This window comes from Amphiprion ocellaris, chromosome 21 (genome assembly GCF_022539595.1).
Source record: "Amphiprion ocellaris isolate individual 3 ecotype Okinawa chromosome 21, ASM2253959v1, whole genome shotgun sequence".
In the NCBI taxonomy this organism is placed as follows: Eukaryota; Metazoa; Chordata; class Actinopteri; family Pomacentridae; genus Amphiprion; species Amphiprion ocellaris.
In genome coordinates this window covers 4,197,390-4,211,514 of record NC_072786.1, presented here as the reverse complement: position 1 = coordinate 4,211,514, position 14,125 = coordinate 4,197,390, and the positions used below count along the sequence as shown (strand labels likewise).

Below are 14,125 nucleotides of genomic sequence, written 5' to 3'. Positions count from 1 at the left end.
GAATTTGTTTCCTAGTGCTGAATTTGAAACCAGTCATGTAGTGTCACACTCTGCATCCACATCATACAGTGAAGTTGAGGCATACTTTAACAGTTCTTGGTTGATTTGATCTAATCAAAACTTGTCAAAAAAGAGAGTGTTTCTAAAAACATCTACAGCAGGATATAGCATCCTTACTTTGGAATGCAAATGCAGGAAATCAGGAAGCAATTATTCTGCCTCTTGTACCTCACCCTGTTGAGACATAAACATGCAAAGGTGCACCCTTAATTTAAGTGTCTGGGTTTGGTGTAACACTGTTGATTTTGAACATGTTCATAGTTAAATCTATTTTATACAAACCTGTTCGACAGGGAGAGAACAAACACTTGGACTGTCTCCGCTTACACATGATGGCGTGTGCTCTGCCATTGTTGGTTAAAATGCTTTCAATATTTGATTATGGGGCGTAATTACACAAGACAAATACTATTGCAGGCTTCAAAGCAAACACTTATGTTGCGCAGGTTACTTAGAGACCAGTTCTAATGTATATGCACTGTTGAAGTGTGAACATGGCTGTGGATTGCATTGTGAGGCTTGTACACAATGTACTGTTCGGTGACATTCTATGAGTTGGAGGACGTTTTGCAGTAGTATCATCAAGCAGGCTGACAATGTGCGAAGGCCAGTTGCCCTGCGGTTTCTGCTGCCACTTTTGTAGCTTCCTGGATGCAGTGGACCTGGCTTAACTCCTGCCCAGCGTGTCTGTGGTTCTTTTGATAGGGCTATGAAACCTGAATAGCCCCAGAGTTGTTAGAGCCCTGAATGAGCGTGAGCCCTGGGCCAAGAAAACCCAGCGTCAGCAGCCAAGAAACACGTTGGCCCAGCAGAAAGGCAGCAAGGACTGAATGGCAGTTGGCCCCCCGATCGCTTCGCTCTCATTAGATAAACCCAGTCAACAGAGAGGCAGGACAGGATTTCTGCTCCTCAAGTGTCGGAGCTCCATGTCGGCCCAGGACGTCTCTGTGTGAGGTGTCCATCATGAGAAGGGTCTGCTGACACAATACCTCTCTGTCTAAAAGCTGTTTCTCTTCTGCCAAAAGGACGAGCTCAGCCCATGCCAGATTGCAAGGTAGACCAGGGCCAACACACACTCAGGAGGCTTTGTAGGTAAAATAGAAGAATGGCCCAGAATACCAGATGTTCAACAACCTATTTGGCATCATGCTGCAGGCCAGGGCAGTGATCAGTCGTACACGAGAGGAGATACCAGACATTCCTTGGAGGAAGTTTGTGGAGAAGTGGAGGTTGTCAGCCACAGCTCAGGGTCAGAGGTCACACTGTAGTCTTATGATAAAATGTTCATGAGATAAGCCATTATTAACTGTAAACTCGGAACAATATATCCTTCTTATCTATCCCGTCAGAAGGCAAACATGCATACTGTCAGATATATGGTATATGCTCTCTGTATTTGCTCATGGAGAATTTAAAATGATGACAAAAGCTCACTGTTATCATTTTTTGCCTTTTGCTTTTGGATAGCCATGCATTTTTTTTTTCAAAGGAGAATTTGAGTTTAATTGGGCTATCGTACTGACTTTATGTTCCACTTGAATACCACAATATTTTGACAGGAAAAAAAATGCCCACCAGCTGTTGGAGTTTTCTCAGCAAACTATGTTAACTGAACCAACTCCATCTGCTCACCGTGAGATGCAATTTAAATCTGTAGAAATCACACTTTATAACAGAACAATCATCCCATCTGCACAAATTGATAATTTCAAATATAGAAAGAAGTGAAGTACATACACAGATGGGTTTTTTTTTGTCATATTATGCCTAAAAAGATATATTTGAGCGATATTTTACCTTGTGGTCAGTGCGTTAACACATAAACCACATTATTTTTCTAACATAAAATTCCAAATTTACAGGTTGTAGATGAGCATAATGTAGGATGTAAGGTAATATGCTGAATGCCATCTTAGGGCCTTTTTGTCTTCTGGCTCCTTTAGTCTTCCTTTGTATGAATTTTAGCGGCTTCTGTGGTTTCCTAAATCCTGATTTTATTTGGACAAGCTAGAAAACATCAGGATAACTCAGCGGGTTTGTTCTGTTAAAAACATATGTACATTAGAAGTTCGGGAACGCAGTCGTCGTGCTGCAGCTTGGTAGAACTGGCGGGTTTATGCTCCGTACCTCGCTGTGCAAAAACCATCAGGGCAGGAAGGAAGAGGTGCGCACGCCAGCACTGGGGTGAAAACAAGATTAGGTTTTAGACAAAACACAAGGACCACTTCCCCCTGCGGCCTCAGGACGGCACACAGAAGGCACCCCGTTATTACCGCTGGCTTGCAGGAACAGGATTCATTACTGGGAAGCTGCCGGGATAAACGCTCTAGCAGCCGCCACCGCTAGCCTGCCCCCGCCAGCTCCCTCTGGCTTGAGTTACAGCCATCCTGGTCTGTGGTCGGGACATACAGATGTTAGAACTATCTCAAGAAAGAGACAGCAGTTATTACTCACTGTCATGTAAGAGGAGGATGAGTGTCTGTATGGGCCTGTCAGGATGGCTGAACATTTGTTACCCTGCAGATAGCTACCATATTCATCACTTTTCTCCTTCATATAGTTTTATGTTCCCTAACTATTGTATGTATTCCACCTCTTACGCTGCTAATCTTCCTCTGAAGTGTACTTATATTGATTTAAGGATGCTTTTTTTTTTGCAAGTTTTGTCTTAAATTGTATCATTTAGGTTTTTTTGGAAAAAATTTTCAATACTTATGTTCAAAATTTCTGACTCGTAAAGCTTGAGTTATATTATCCATCCCAATGATATATTATCAGTAATATATTTTTGCAGTCTTGGTAATGTGCTTAAAGTGCTTATCATTTTAAAAGGACAGCAGTGGGTTACCTCATGATACTAATGTAACCTCTCATTTTATTTGATGGATTACACAACTCAAGATTCAGTTGTCAGCTAATAGATTTTAATGCTGCATAAAAGAGAACCCAGTGGAATACTGGTGTCCAAATTTATCAAATGAGGCTTAATTGGTACTCGCATCTTAGATGAAGTCTGCTTGTATAGTCTCTGTCTGTGGTCAGCTTGGCTGAAGTGGTGATGTATTTTAGCAATTAGCAGTTAACATTAGCATGTAGCACTAGCAAGTTTGGTGAGCTGGCTTGTATAATTTCTTTGTCGGTGCTAAGTTTGCTTTGGACATGGTAGTAGTCTTGCAGCTAGCATTAGCATTTAGAGTTAGCACTAGCAGGTTTGGAGAGTCTATTTCTATAGTTTCTTTGTCACTTTCTAGTAGTTGGCACTAGGTATTCAGCATCTTGCACTAGCTAACTGGTAGCATTGGTACTGGTCACTACCTGGAGCATCTCCTAAATGGGCCTGGGTCAGCTGAATGTGGCAGTGCTGTTTGGATTGTGTAGGAGCAGTGTGAACTGGCACTGGGGGGTGAATCTGGGATGCCAGAGTTCATCCTAGCCTCCTGGAGGTATTGTGGGACTAAATAGGAGAAACACCGTTGAAGGGAGGTTTCCACCCGATGACCCCCAGAGATGTGTTAGGAATCACTGCTCACTGGTGTGTATATTGATGGGTCAGGGATCCTAGGTCCTTCATTGAGTGCACATCTTTCTTGTTTGGAGCACAAGTGTGTTGTGTTTAAATTAAGATTCAGTGGACAGCTAGTAGATTTTAATGCTGCATTAAATGGAACCCAGTAGAATACTGGTGTCCATATTTCTAAAATACAGCTTAACAATGCCGATCTGTTCTGTATAATGTAAAGTGTATGTGTAGATGATGTGCTAAACATGTAAAAGCTCTGATTTGGACCATTAAGTTAATAACAATAGGATACATAGCATATACATATCCAAACTGTAACTACAAGGTGTGTATCTTCCATTCAGGTGCAGGTCAGCACTGTTAATGAGGCAGAGGCTGGAGAAAATACACAAAAAGATACAAATTTCCAACACAGCAGGGCAGGTCTGCTCTCTATTCTGGGATGACAGTGTTTATACCTGCAGGAAACATCGTCCAAGGCACAAAAAACAGATAGTGGTCAGGGTTTATGAAACAAAAGGAAAATGTGTTTGACTTGCACACACTCCCACACTAGTAAATAGACCTTATTTAGAGCTTTGTTTTGAATGTTTTTCCCTCAGGTAGGTATCATGGATAGCATAACTGAGATTAAGGTACACGCATGTTTTGAAATATCTAATTCAGGCAGTAATGGAGGTGATGATTTGGCATTTTCTCTGCAGTTGCATAAAATTAATCGGTTAATTCATCCGCTAGCAAAATATTTACCAGGGATCAAGGGAAAACTATGTAATTACACAATTTTCCGTGATCTTGAATAATTTCATGGCATTAACATAATCAGTTAATGTCTTCCATTAGCTATGCTTTATAGTTTCACTCTGCCTTTCATGGAAGTTTTTTTTTTTATCCCTTTGTTTTTCTGTTTGACTCACTAGGTGTCACTTTTCTGCAACTCTTAATTTCACCTGCCTTTTGATTTTAACACTTTCAATAAGCATTTTTGAACTCATCCACAGCTGGATTCTGGTTTGATTTCATAATAATTGTTTTGCACCAGAGGTTGACAGGCAAAATACGTCTGTTTTTCAGACTGATACGGTTATTCATTGGATTGATACTCAGCAGAGTAGAGCTCCTGCAGTGCTAAGCTTGGTAAACTACCGCTACTTTTAAAGCCTGTTGGTTTGTGCATGCAGAGGAGTCCCACTTGCTGGACTGTTATGGTCTGCCGAGGGTCAGAGTTACAGCGTGGGACTGCGGTAATCCTGTTTAAAGCAGGAAAGAGGGTTATTTGAGGTCTTGTACTGACTTCTTGGACACTTCTTTGCTGTAATCCATGTTTAAGAGCTGTCTTATTGTTCATATAGCTTCTTGAAAGCATTGTAAGAATAACTGATATCTAAATTTTTTGCATTTTAAAAAGAAATGTATCTTCTCCTCAAATGGTACCACTAAAGGCTTCTAGTTTAAAGAAGCTACAAAATCCTCACAAGGAGATACGAGGGGAGGATGCAGGCGCAAGTCAGCAACAGGACTCTGACATTCACATCCTGTCTGTGACCATTATTATTAGACTTAAATTCTGTTTTCACTCGATGTTTGCTTTCAGTTTTGACTTGCAGTTTAGGCAACAAAAGTACATGAGTAGATTTGGAGAAATATAATACTGTGGTTGACACTTTCACAAAGATAACGACATCTAGGTAAAGTTTCGGCACCACAATTACTTTTTAAGCTTTGGAAAATGGTTAAAATCCAACCCTTTCACAAAATGATTTAAGCCTCTCCTCTATTTTCTTGGCTGCCACCCCTTCTAATGTACAGTTGGTTGGCTAAAAAACAGTAAAGCAGTAAAATAAGTGACTGATGTTTTGATTTGAAATATATTTTTGATATATTCCAAACAAATGTAATCTGGCAGAAAATACGTTTTCCACAAATTGTAAGTGAAAATGTAGTCTAGTTGTATAATAGCATCCTTTGTGGGAGACAGGGCTGGCTTAAGAGACAACATGGAGACCGCAAGAACTTTGATTGGTCAGTTTTGGCTGCTTTTCTGTTCTGTAAAAATTTCTTCTGCCCTTGACGATTGTAAGTAGTGAAGGGACTGGAGGAAAGTAGTTCTGATAGTAGTTCTCTTTTTCAGTAACACCTTTATAGGAACGTCATCTGCATTGCGAACCTTCTGCTTGCCACACTCACCCTGTCATGGTGAATAACACATTAACACGGCATTTGCGTAACTGTGACCTTCTATTCACACGGGGGATTTTGAGGTTGCCTAGATAAATCTCCAGTTGTATAGTCAGGGCTCCAGACTGCAATATAGCTTATTTTTTGAGAATGTTCCAGTTGAATTTTCACTTACCCACATTTGTGCTAGTGCATGATGATTATTAGGCTGCTTTAGTGCCCTTCCAGCCAGCATCGGCAGCTACTGCAGGAGCCATTGTGGTAGAAAATAGTACTTTTACTTTGTTGCTGGTTCAGTTAGTCTTCCTGTGACTGGTGACCATTACATTACCAATCGAGAAAGTTGGTGCTACCAGTAGAAAAGAGAGTCTGGAGCCCTAAACATTACAAAATTTAAAGGTTGTGTCTAGCCCACCATAGCTGTACATTACAAAATCAATGAAGCAATGTAAATACAATTTGCTTTGGGGAATATAATTAAAGTACAATGCAATTCAGTTTGTAATTCGCCCACTGACTTTAGTGTTGTGGAGACTAAATACTGGCATCTATTGTGGGACCAACCTGGTTTTAGAGCCTAACAGATACCAGGATTTTCATGCCATTAATACTGTCAGTGCTTAGAATAATAAAAAATAAACCAGACTCTGCAATGCAATGCTGCAGGACCTGAGATTTTACAATTGATTTGAGAACAAGTTAAATAAACTAGCAAATGTTGCCAATTAAACATTTTCTTTTTGCATATCTGCTAGCATACATGCAGACACAGATATCTCTGCAGAAGTCCAATATTGCCTGTTTTGGACCAGATCAAGTTTCAGACTTCTTGCCATGTCCCACATCACTGAGCAGGGGGCAGAGTGGGTTCCGTGTGGTTTTCTGTCGTGGTCTGTGGTGTTCCCATACTGAGTGACCCCATCTGAAGCTGCAAATACCCCTCTGTCGTTTCAACCCTGCAGACGCACACATAAACACACCCACAGCTGGATTCTTGAAACCGCTGCTCTGTTCCAACCTACTGTGGAGGTTATAGACAAGAGAACAAGTTTGGCAAACTTTAAAGTGCGCAGGGAGCCGTTTCCCACAGACGTATTAAAGCTCTTGCAGACAGTCAACGATCTCTGCCCGGTTCTGCTGAACCCAGCTGGCCTGCCCTCAGGCTTTTAGCTCAGTCTGACACATTCAGAGGAATGCTGATGCTGCTCTCTGGGTCAACTACCACAGTCATACCCCATTTGTTTGTTTGCCAAAAGCTTTTTTCTTGTTCTTCTTTTTTTCTTTTGCTGTACCCCCTGCGTACAGGGAGCTCATTTTGAGGTCTTGCTAAGTGCTGATTAAAATATTATAGACTCAGTTGGAGTGAAAATGAGGGTCAAATAGACTTCAAGTTCAAAGCAAGAAAAGTGAAAGGATTTTACTTGATAAACAGACTGTTTAAAAGAAAGCTTCCTGGGGCGTTGAGGCCAGTACAAGCTTTGATCCTTGAGAATATCTTCAACGCTGTTTGACTCGGCCCTGTCCCCAAACAGCCCTATCACAAGAAACCCTGTTGTGCAATTTTGGGACTCGAATCAAACGAAAAGGCATCAAGTTTTGGAGGGGATGATTATAACTAGGCAGGATTTGTCAATAGAGATGAATGGTAAATCTTTAAAATGTAGAGCGCTACTTTTTGCAGAGAAGGAGTGTTTTAATGCCTTTTATGTTTTCTTCCCTTTGTTCCTCTCATCTGTGAATGTTGGTTAGGTGTTGATCTGAGTCACATCGTTATACTGCCATTTTGGTCTGAACATGAAATGAGATTTTGACTTTGTCAAGCAAAGGTTTGTTGAGAAAAACACACACACACACCATTGTTGCATGCTAAACCTAAATGAGAGAAGGTGCTGAGCACCTTCCACGTCTACACCTTTTGCTCAGCTGCACTTGTAGCTCTTGATGATTTTTTGATTAAAGAATATCTCTGGTTAGAGGGCACAGCAGGTGACAGAAAACATGCTGTCATTAAAGGATTAAATGTAATAATTTCACCACAGATCATGGATGACCCAGTCACTTCTTTTTGAGGCTGTCAAATGATGTCTCACTCCTGCTCAGAATTGGCATACCTCCACTGGACCAAACACTGACCTTGGCAGTCAGTGGTGTCACATTAATCAGCCAGCAGCTCCGGGGTGGATGTCCTCACTTTGATCTCTGCCATACCTGAGTGCAGCACTGTGTCTGTCTGTTACCTGAGCTGACTGGCATTTTTGATTAAAAGACAGTGGGCATCAGTGTAGCAGCGCGCCTCTTCTCCAATAGATCATTGTAATGAAGTCGCTGTGCTGTGGCGAGTGGCGGGTGATTAATACACACAAGTCATTAAGTCTGCTGTATGAGAGTGTGCCTCTGGTGGAGGTGCCCTTTGCTTGTTTAGAGATAAATCTGAGGACTAAGTGGACAGGGCACTGGCAGGGTGACAAAACAGCATGTATGTTCATGTTGGGTGCTCTGAGAACAGCAGGAAGATTGTTAGATCAGCTAAACATTCAACCACTTGTGCAAGCAGTAAACAGCCAGTGGCAGGGCTGCACAATACTGCAGTCCCGTGTTATTGTTCAAAGTCACGTCGTCATTAAGTGAAATCATTTTACCAATGTCTGATATTCAAATATGGGATTTCAAACAAACTGTAATTAAAATAAAAACCTATTTATGGGTTCATTTACATATATGTGTGAAAAAGATTTACGATAGGCTACGTAATGTGCAGCAGTAGAATAGTGATATAATACTGATTATTTTATGTCACTATATTTACGTACATTGAAAAAAATATGTATTAATATTGAGATTCAATGATACATTTGTCTGAATATCATTCGTATGAGCAGAGTAAAGAAGTGAATTTTGTTGACTTTTAATCAATAAATATATATTACTTACTATAATCCTATACTCCTGTAATGTTGTTAGTTATTGCTGGTGTGAAGCTCAGTGTTAATTATACTCTATATGTTTGTGTTGGTGCGGCACTGGTTGCCATGGATGCCACCGGAGCTATAACTACCTCTGTTGTGTCACTGCTGCTGTGCAGCTTTCTGTGGAGACTTGAAGTCCCTTTGAAACCTGTTCGTGTGTTAAGCCATTGTCATTAAGCATGCATGCAATAATAGGCACAGCATGCTTCACGGTGAGTTTGAGTTTTTATTCATGCGCTCATGTTCAATTTTAAACAATGGATTTGAAAAGAGCATGCAGGAGGTAAAACTTCAAGAGGAGCATAAATGTTACCACTACACAAATTAATTTCATTTACTTTATTTGCCTTGTGAATGCTTATTTTATACTACTAGTTTTAATATTATTACCATATAATACTATAGTTCTAGTTTCATATCAACAATTTCATAGTCTCTCAGTCTGGCAGCTTGTCATCTCCTACCTGTTTTGCCATCAAACAGCGTCACTTTGACAGTCATTTAAAAGGCAAATATCAACATAAAAGAGTAAAGCACACAACCTGCTGTGCTGCAGACAAACACAGAGATACGTTCACATTCTTGCAGCCAGCGATGGAGCTTTAGAATAGATGACTGATCATTTTCCTCCCCAAGGAGAGACTTTCCAACCACAACAGACATTCTAATAGACGGTGAAGCTCAGCTCCAGATGTAGTTTCTCTCATTCTTCATGTGCAGAGTGACGGACATGGCTGTTGAGGCTGGAGCAGACCAGGATATGTGCTTTACTTATGTAAACACTCTTGTGAGGCCCTGACACTTTGTCCTGTTGTAAACAGGAAGCGAAGACGATTCTGGAGATCTGGCCACTCAAGTTTTTAATGTCTTTGACGTGGCTTGTATCATCTTCGCAGGAAATATTGTTTGTGTAGTTATGTGCATGGACATTTGGCTGCATTTTACTGCAGTATCAAAATTTTGGCTCAGTGGGAGACCGTTATTATAGATGGGAAGGATTTTACATAAATCTCCACTACTGTGCTTGTTGTAGTGTTGAATAAAAAGTGCTTCTATCACATGCTATCAGTCACGTCTGGGCAGCATGCAAACAACTTTCCAAAACCAATTAAGATTTAGGAGTTAGGAGACTTTAAAATTAACATTTTGGGGAAAAGGTTACATGTGTTTACACTTATCTTCTGAATAGTTTCTTAGCTTAAAACATGATCTAGAGTCTTTCATCCTGCAAAGTATTACCACCAGATGACATTATTTGTAGCCAGTCAAGATATCTAAATACACGAGGGTAATATTAGCTACTATATACGATGAGCTGTACTTGCATTTGCAAACTTTAGGCCAAAGCTGCAACCTCCAACAGTCTTACTAAAGAATGTTGTTTTGTGCCTTTGACTCTATTTGGGCTTAACAAATCATCCAGTTCTTAGTAACTCGTAGCTTTGGACCCCTTGTAATGCTGAAAGGTGAATACTTTGCTCAAAACATTCAATGTCAAAGAACTGGTCATCCTTCAGCACCTTCACCGCTTATTTCAGCCAGCCAGAAAAATACACACAATTTGATGATGTCAGGGGCAAAAACATCCCTTATATGGTTGCACACAGATCCCCTTTTCCCTTTATTTGGAACTGAAGAAAATGCAGAGCAATTTGGAATACTAGGGTGCAAAACGGGCTGCATCTCTATCCAAAATAAACTTTGAGATTCCCAATTCCACTTTTCGGGCAAGTTTGCGCATAGCAGTGTGGTTAGTCACTGCACAACTCACTGTGTGTTGTTGACACAGACAGACTCCTGTTTAATGTCATTTTTCTAACCCCCAAAATGTCTCATTTCCCACATATTGTTAGTTCCTAATCCCAAAATGATGCCATATCAAGTTGGGAACTATAAATTGCTGTAGGAAAAGATTTTATTTGTAGGCTTTAGTGCGTAATGACAGATACGCTCAGTACAAAATTGTATCCAATGCGAGAACAGCATGCTCTGAAAATCAAAACTTCTGACTGAAATAACAGAGTTTTTATTAGCTGGGCTCGTTCATTGCTGTACGTGCATGGGAGAGATGCAGGGAGTTACATCAGGAGGCGATGGAGAGCGCTGTTAAGTGAGAGTCAAAGAGAAAAGGAGTTGGCATTTTCCCCAAGGACAGCTGATAAACCGTTTGGCAGGAAAGGCCTTGCAAATGACTGCATTCCAAGTTAACCTTGTAAGGCTATTTTTGCCATTGAAGGGACTGTTGAGCGGGGCATCTTTTGTTCGCCGTGCAGCGTAAAACAGGAAAGACCGGTTTGCATTGTGCCCCTCTGGGAGTTTGGCCCCAATCTCTGTCTCTTGTCACGATCCAAGCATCCATGCTAATGTCAGGCTCTGTTTATGCAACGCATCTTCACCAGCCACTCCTGATAGATGAACCCACTAACTCTGTGGCACTGTTCATTGTAAAGCAATGCCAATAGGACGCCGAGGCTGTGCACATATTTCAAGATAAAGCAAAGAATCCTGATTAAGAGGAGTGAAGTTGGAGGTTTTCCCAGCCAATGTGCATGGTCTCTGCCTAAATAATGAAAGCTAACTCCCTCCTTCTTTGTCAAAGCTCCCAGTATGTTTATACATGTCTTTTATTGTGTTTTCAAGGGACATTCCACTGTTCAAAAATCCCCCCTGACTGTCCCCAGGAGGTGAAAGGCCCTGATGCAGACTGTTTTCCTGTTGCCTTACTGCAGTCCATCTGGTGTTGGGGTAGCGTTTTAGCTGCTGCTCCTCAGGGATTCCTGGAAGTGAATGTGATCATGTCTTAAGAGGATTAAGAGGAGCCTGGTTGTGTTGAGGCAGAGGTCAATATCACTTATTATTATTGTGGGAATGACCTTGTCTGTCACCGTGTCATCTGAAGTGACAAAGTTACTGTTGGCTTTCTGCAGGAACCGGTTATGTAAACAAAAAACTTAACATCACAGGAAAAAAATGTATGAAACCTGATTCTAAACACTAGATTTCTACTGGGAAAACTGATTTCTTGGCCAAGTTTAAAGGCTAACTAAGCAGCTGGATCTATCCAAAATTATTAAAGGTCATAAACTTATCTGACACTAAAACTAAAATAGCAGGGTTAGATACTTTTTCCTGGCTAGGTAAGCCTATGTTTTCACCAAAGGGCCTAGTCTCTCCAGATGCTCAGATAAAAAATTATATTAAATATCTTAAAATGAGCTCCGAATTATCAGTCCGAGGTTAAAAATATGGTTTTGCTAGTGAAGAAGTTGGCTCACTGATGGGTTTAACAGTAACCTAGGGCCTGTTTTGAGCACACTTAATTGTGGCAGCACAAGTAATTCTTGACAAACTTGCAAGTCCTACAGGCCTTTTACGTGTACAGCATTTCTTCTGAAGAGTGAAATACATCAAAATTAGGTACAGAAATTATTTTTAGTTGGAAGCCAGTGCTGAATGTTGTAAATTTGCTTAAATGGGACTAGCCGGTGTGAGCTGTCTGATTTCATCTCTTAATATCTCCTCTCAGAGCCTGGATGAGCTGGATGATGATGACACAGGGGAGAAGGACAGGAGGGAGGAGGAGGAGCTGGTCCAGGCCAACACTTTCCAGAATGAGGCCATGACAGCTGACCCTGCCACCGGCTCCTTACTGGTAAGAAGCAGCATGACATGAAGAAGAAGAAGAAGAAGAAAGCCATTTATTCAGTGTTAAGAATCAGCACGTGATGTCCGTGGAGTAAAGCCTGTGTTTTCCGGCTTGTTATGTGTGTTGTATAGATTGTTACATCGATACTGCCAAACAGAGGCACTGTTGCTCAGGGAGACACCAGCAGAGCTCAGGAGCTCAGTTCTGTGAAAAGCCGGAGTGATGCAAAACCAAACGGTGTCTCGCTATTTCATCATCACTGAGAAATCAGGTTAAAAGCAAAAAGAATCACCCTAAATTGCTGTTAAAGCTACTTGGAGACAGAGGTCTTACAAGTCTGGATCTTTTAGCCTTTGGTGTTTTTTTTTTTTTTTTTTTTTTTTTAAGACACTAAAATATTTCCAAAACAGTAGTGTTGCTACTCACTTTAATAAATTATGCATCTCTGGATTTGTGGTTGGAGAAGAAATTGATGGGTGTCACCTTGGGCTCGGGGCACTTGTGAGGAATATTTTTCACTATTTTAGGCTGATTAGAAACTAATCAAAATACGTTTTATTATGATTAGCTGTAGTCCATCACTTAGGGTAGCTGTGTGGAGTCAAGGCCAACAAAGTGACGAGCCACATTAATCAAACTTCATTTGGATTTAGTGCTCACATCTGTTTTGTGTTTAAGGTGTCTGATTTTTACAAGGATGAATCAGACACTGTTGATGTTTACAGAATGAATCTTTTAAGCTTGGCAGGTAATATTGTGTTTATTTGATTGAAATGAACCCTTGCTGAAACATTCTGCTCTTCTTCTCAATAAGTCAAGGCGGTGCTCCATAAAACGAGGACAGACGTGAATTAGTGGAAATGAAACCCAAATAGAAATGGCATGCTTGTAATTCGAGTGTTTTATTTTTGACAAGAACAATAGTTTATAGTCCGTGCAGAGTGTGTAATTTCAAAACTCGCTTCAAATGCTCACAGAGTGATTTTTAATATCAAATTCAGTGCAGAGAGGACATGAAAAGCCCCCTGCTGGTTAACAGTGGCTGAAACGTCCTATCTGTTTTTGTGTTTCTGTAAAAAAAAATCATCTGACTGACATGAAAATTGCCATTTAAAAGAAATAAACCAAAATATCAAATGGCTCTGCTGCTGTGTGACAACTCTTGTGGATGTAGCTTGGAATTGTGTTCCAGACGGATAGGCTGTTATGCATCGGCAGGCTTATTTTGTTTCGGGCTGGAACTGTCTGAGGCTGTTTATGCGAAGCAAAGGCTTGTGTATGAAATATGTACACAAACGCCACACTAACAGGAAGATTGTGACAGCACCTGCTGAGATGCAGCCTCAATAATAAAAAAAAAAAAAAACGGAAAAAAAGCAAAAGATTCAACTATTTACATAAAGTAGTCTACATGTAAACAAACAGAAAGCTGCTCAGTAGAATTGGCTTTCTGATGCTTTGCCACACATCTGGTTCTTTTAAGAGACCTTTAGTCCATCATCTGGAACAGAATATGTCCAATCATGCCCACTGAACCTAATTTTCCCACCTTTATGTTTGCTCTAATGCAGACCAGATGTGGCTATACAGAAAGTAACCATTAGATGTCTCACTGTCACTCATATAAAACTGATATTTTTATTCTGCTGTGGGTCCTGTGCCAGCTTGCTCATACGGAGGCAGACCGGGAGAAATAAAAAGCAGGAGAGATACAATTCAGTCAGTGGATTTACTGCAGAGCTGTCAGTAAGACAT

The 14,125-nt window shown here is 40.7% G+C and overlaps 1 protein-coding gene across 2 annotated transcripts in view; it reads left to right on the top strand.

Moving 5' to 3' along the window:
• The window catches only part of pawr (PRKC, apoptosis, WT1, regulator), a 75,577-nt gene that overhangs the window by 35,913 nt on the left and 25,539 nt on the right, over window positions 1-14,125 (top strand). For both annotated transcript variants that reach the window (XM_055006734.1, XM_023270118.3), the window contains exon 3: window positions 12,251-12,376. In XM_055006734.1, the coding sequence (XP_054862709.1) occupies window positions 12,251-12,376 (126 nt within the window). The remainder of the gene's footprint in view (window positions 1-12,250; window positions 12,377-14,125) is intronic.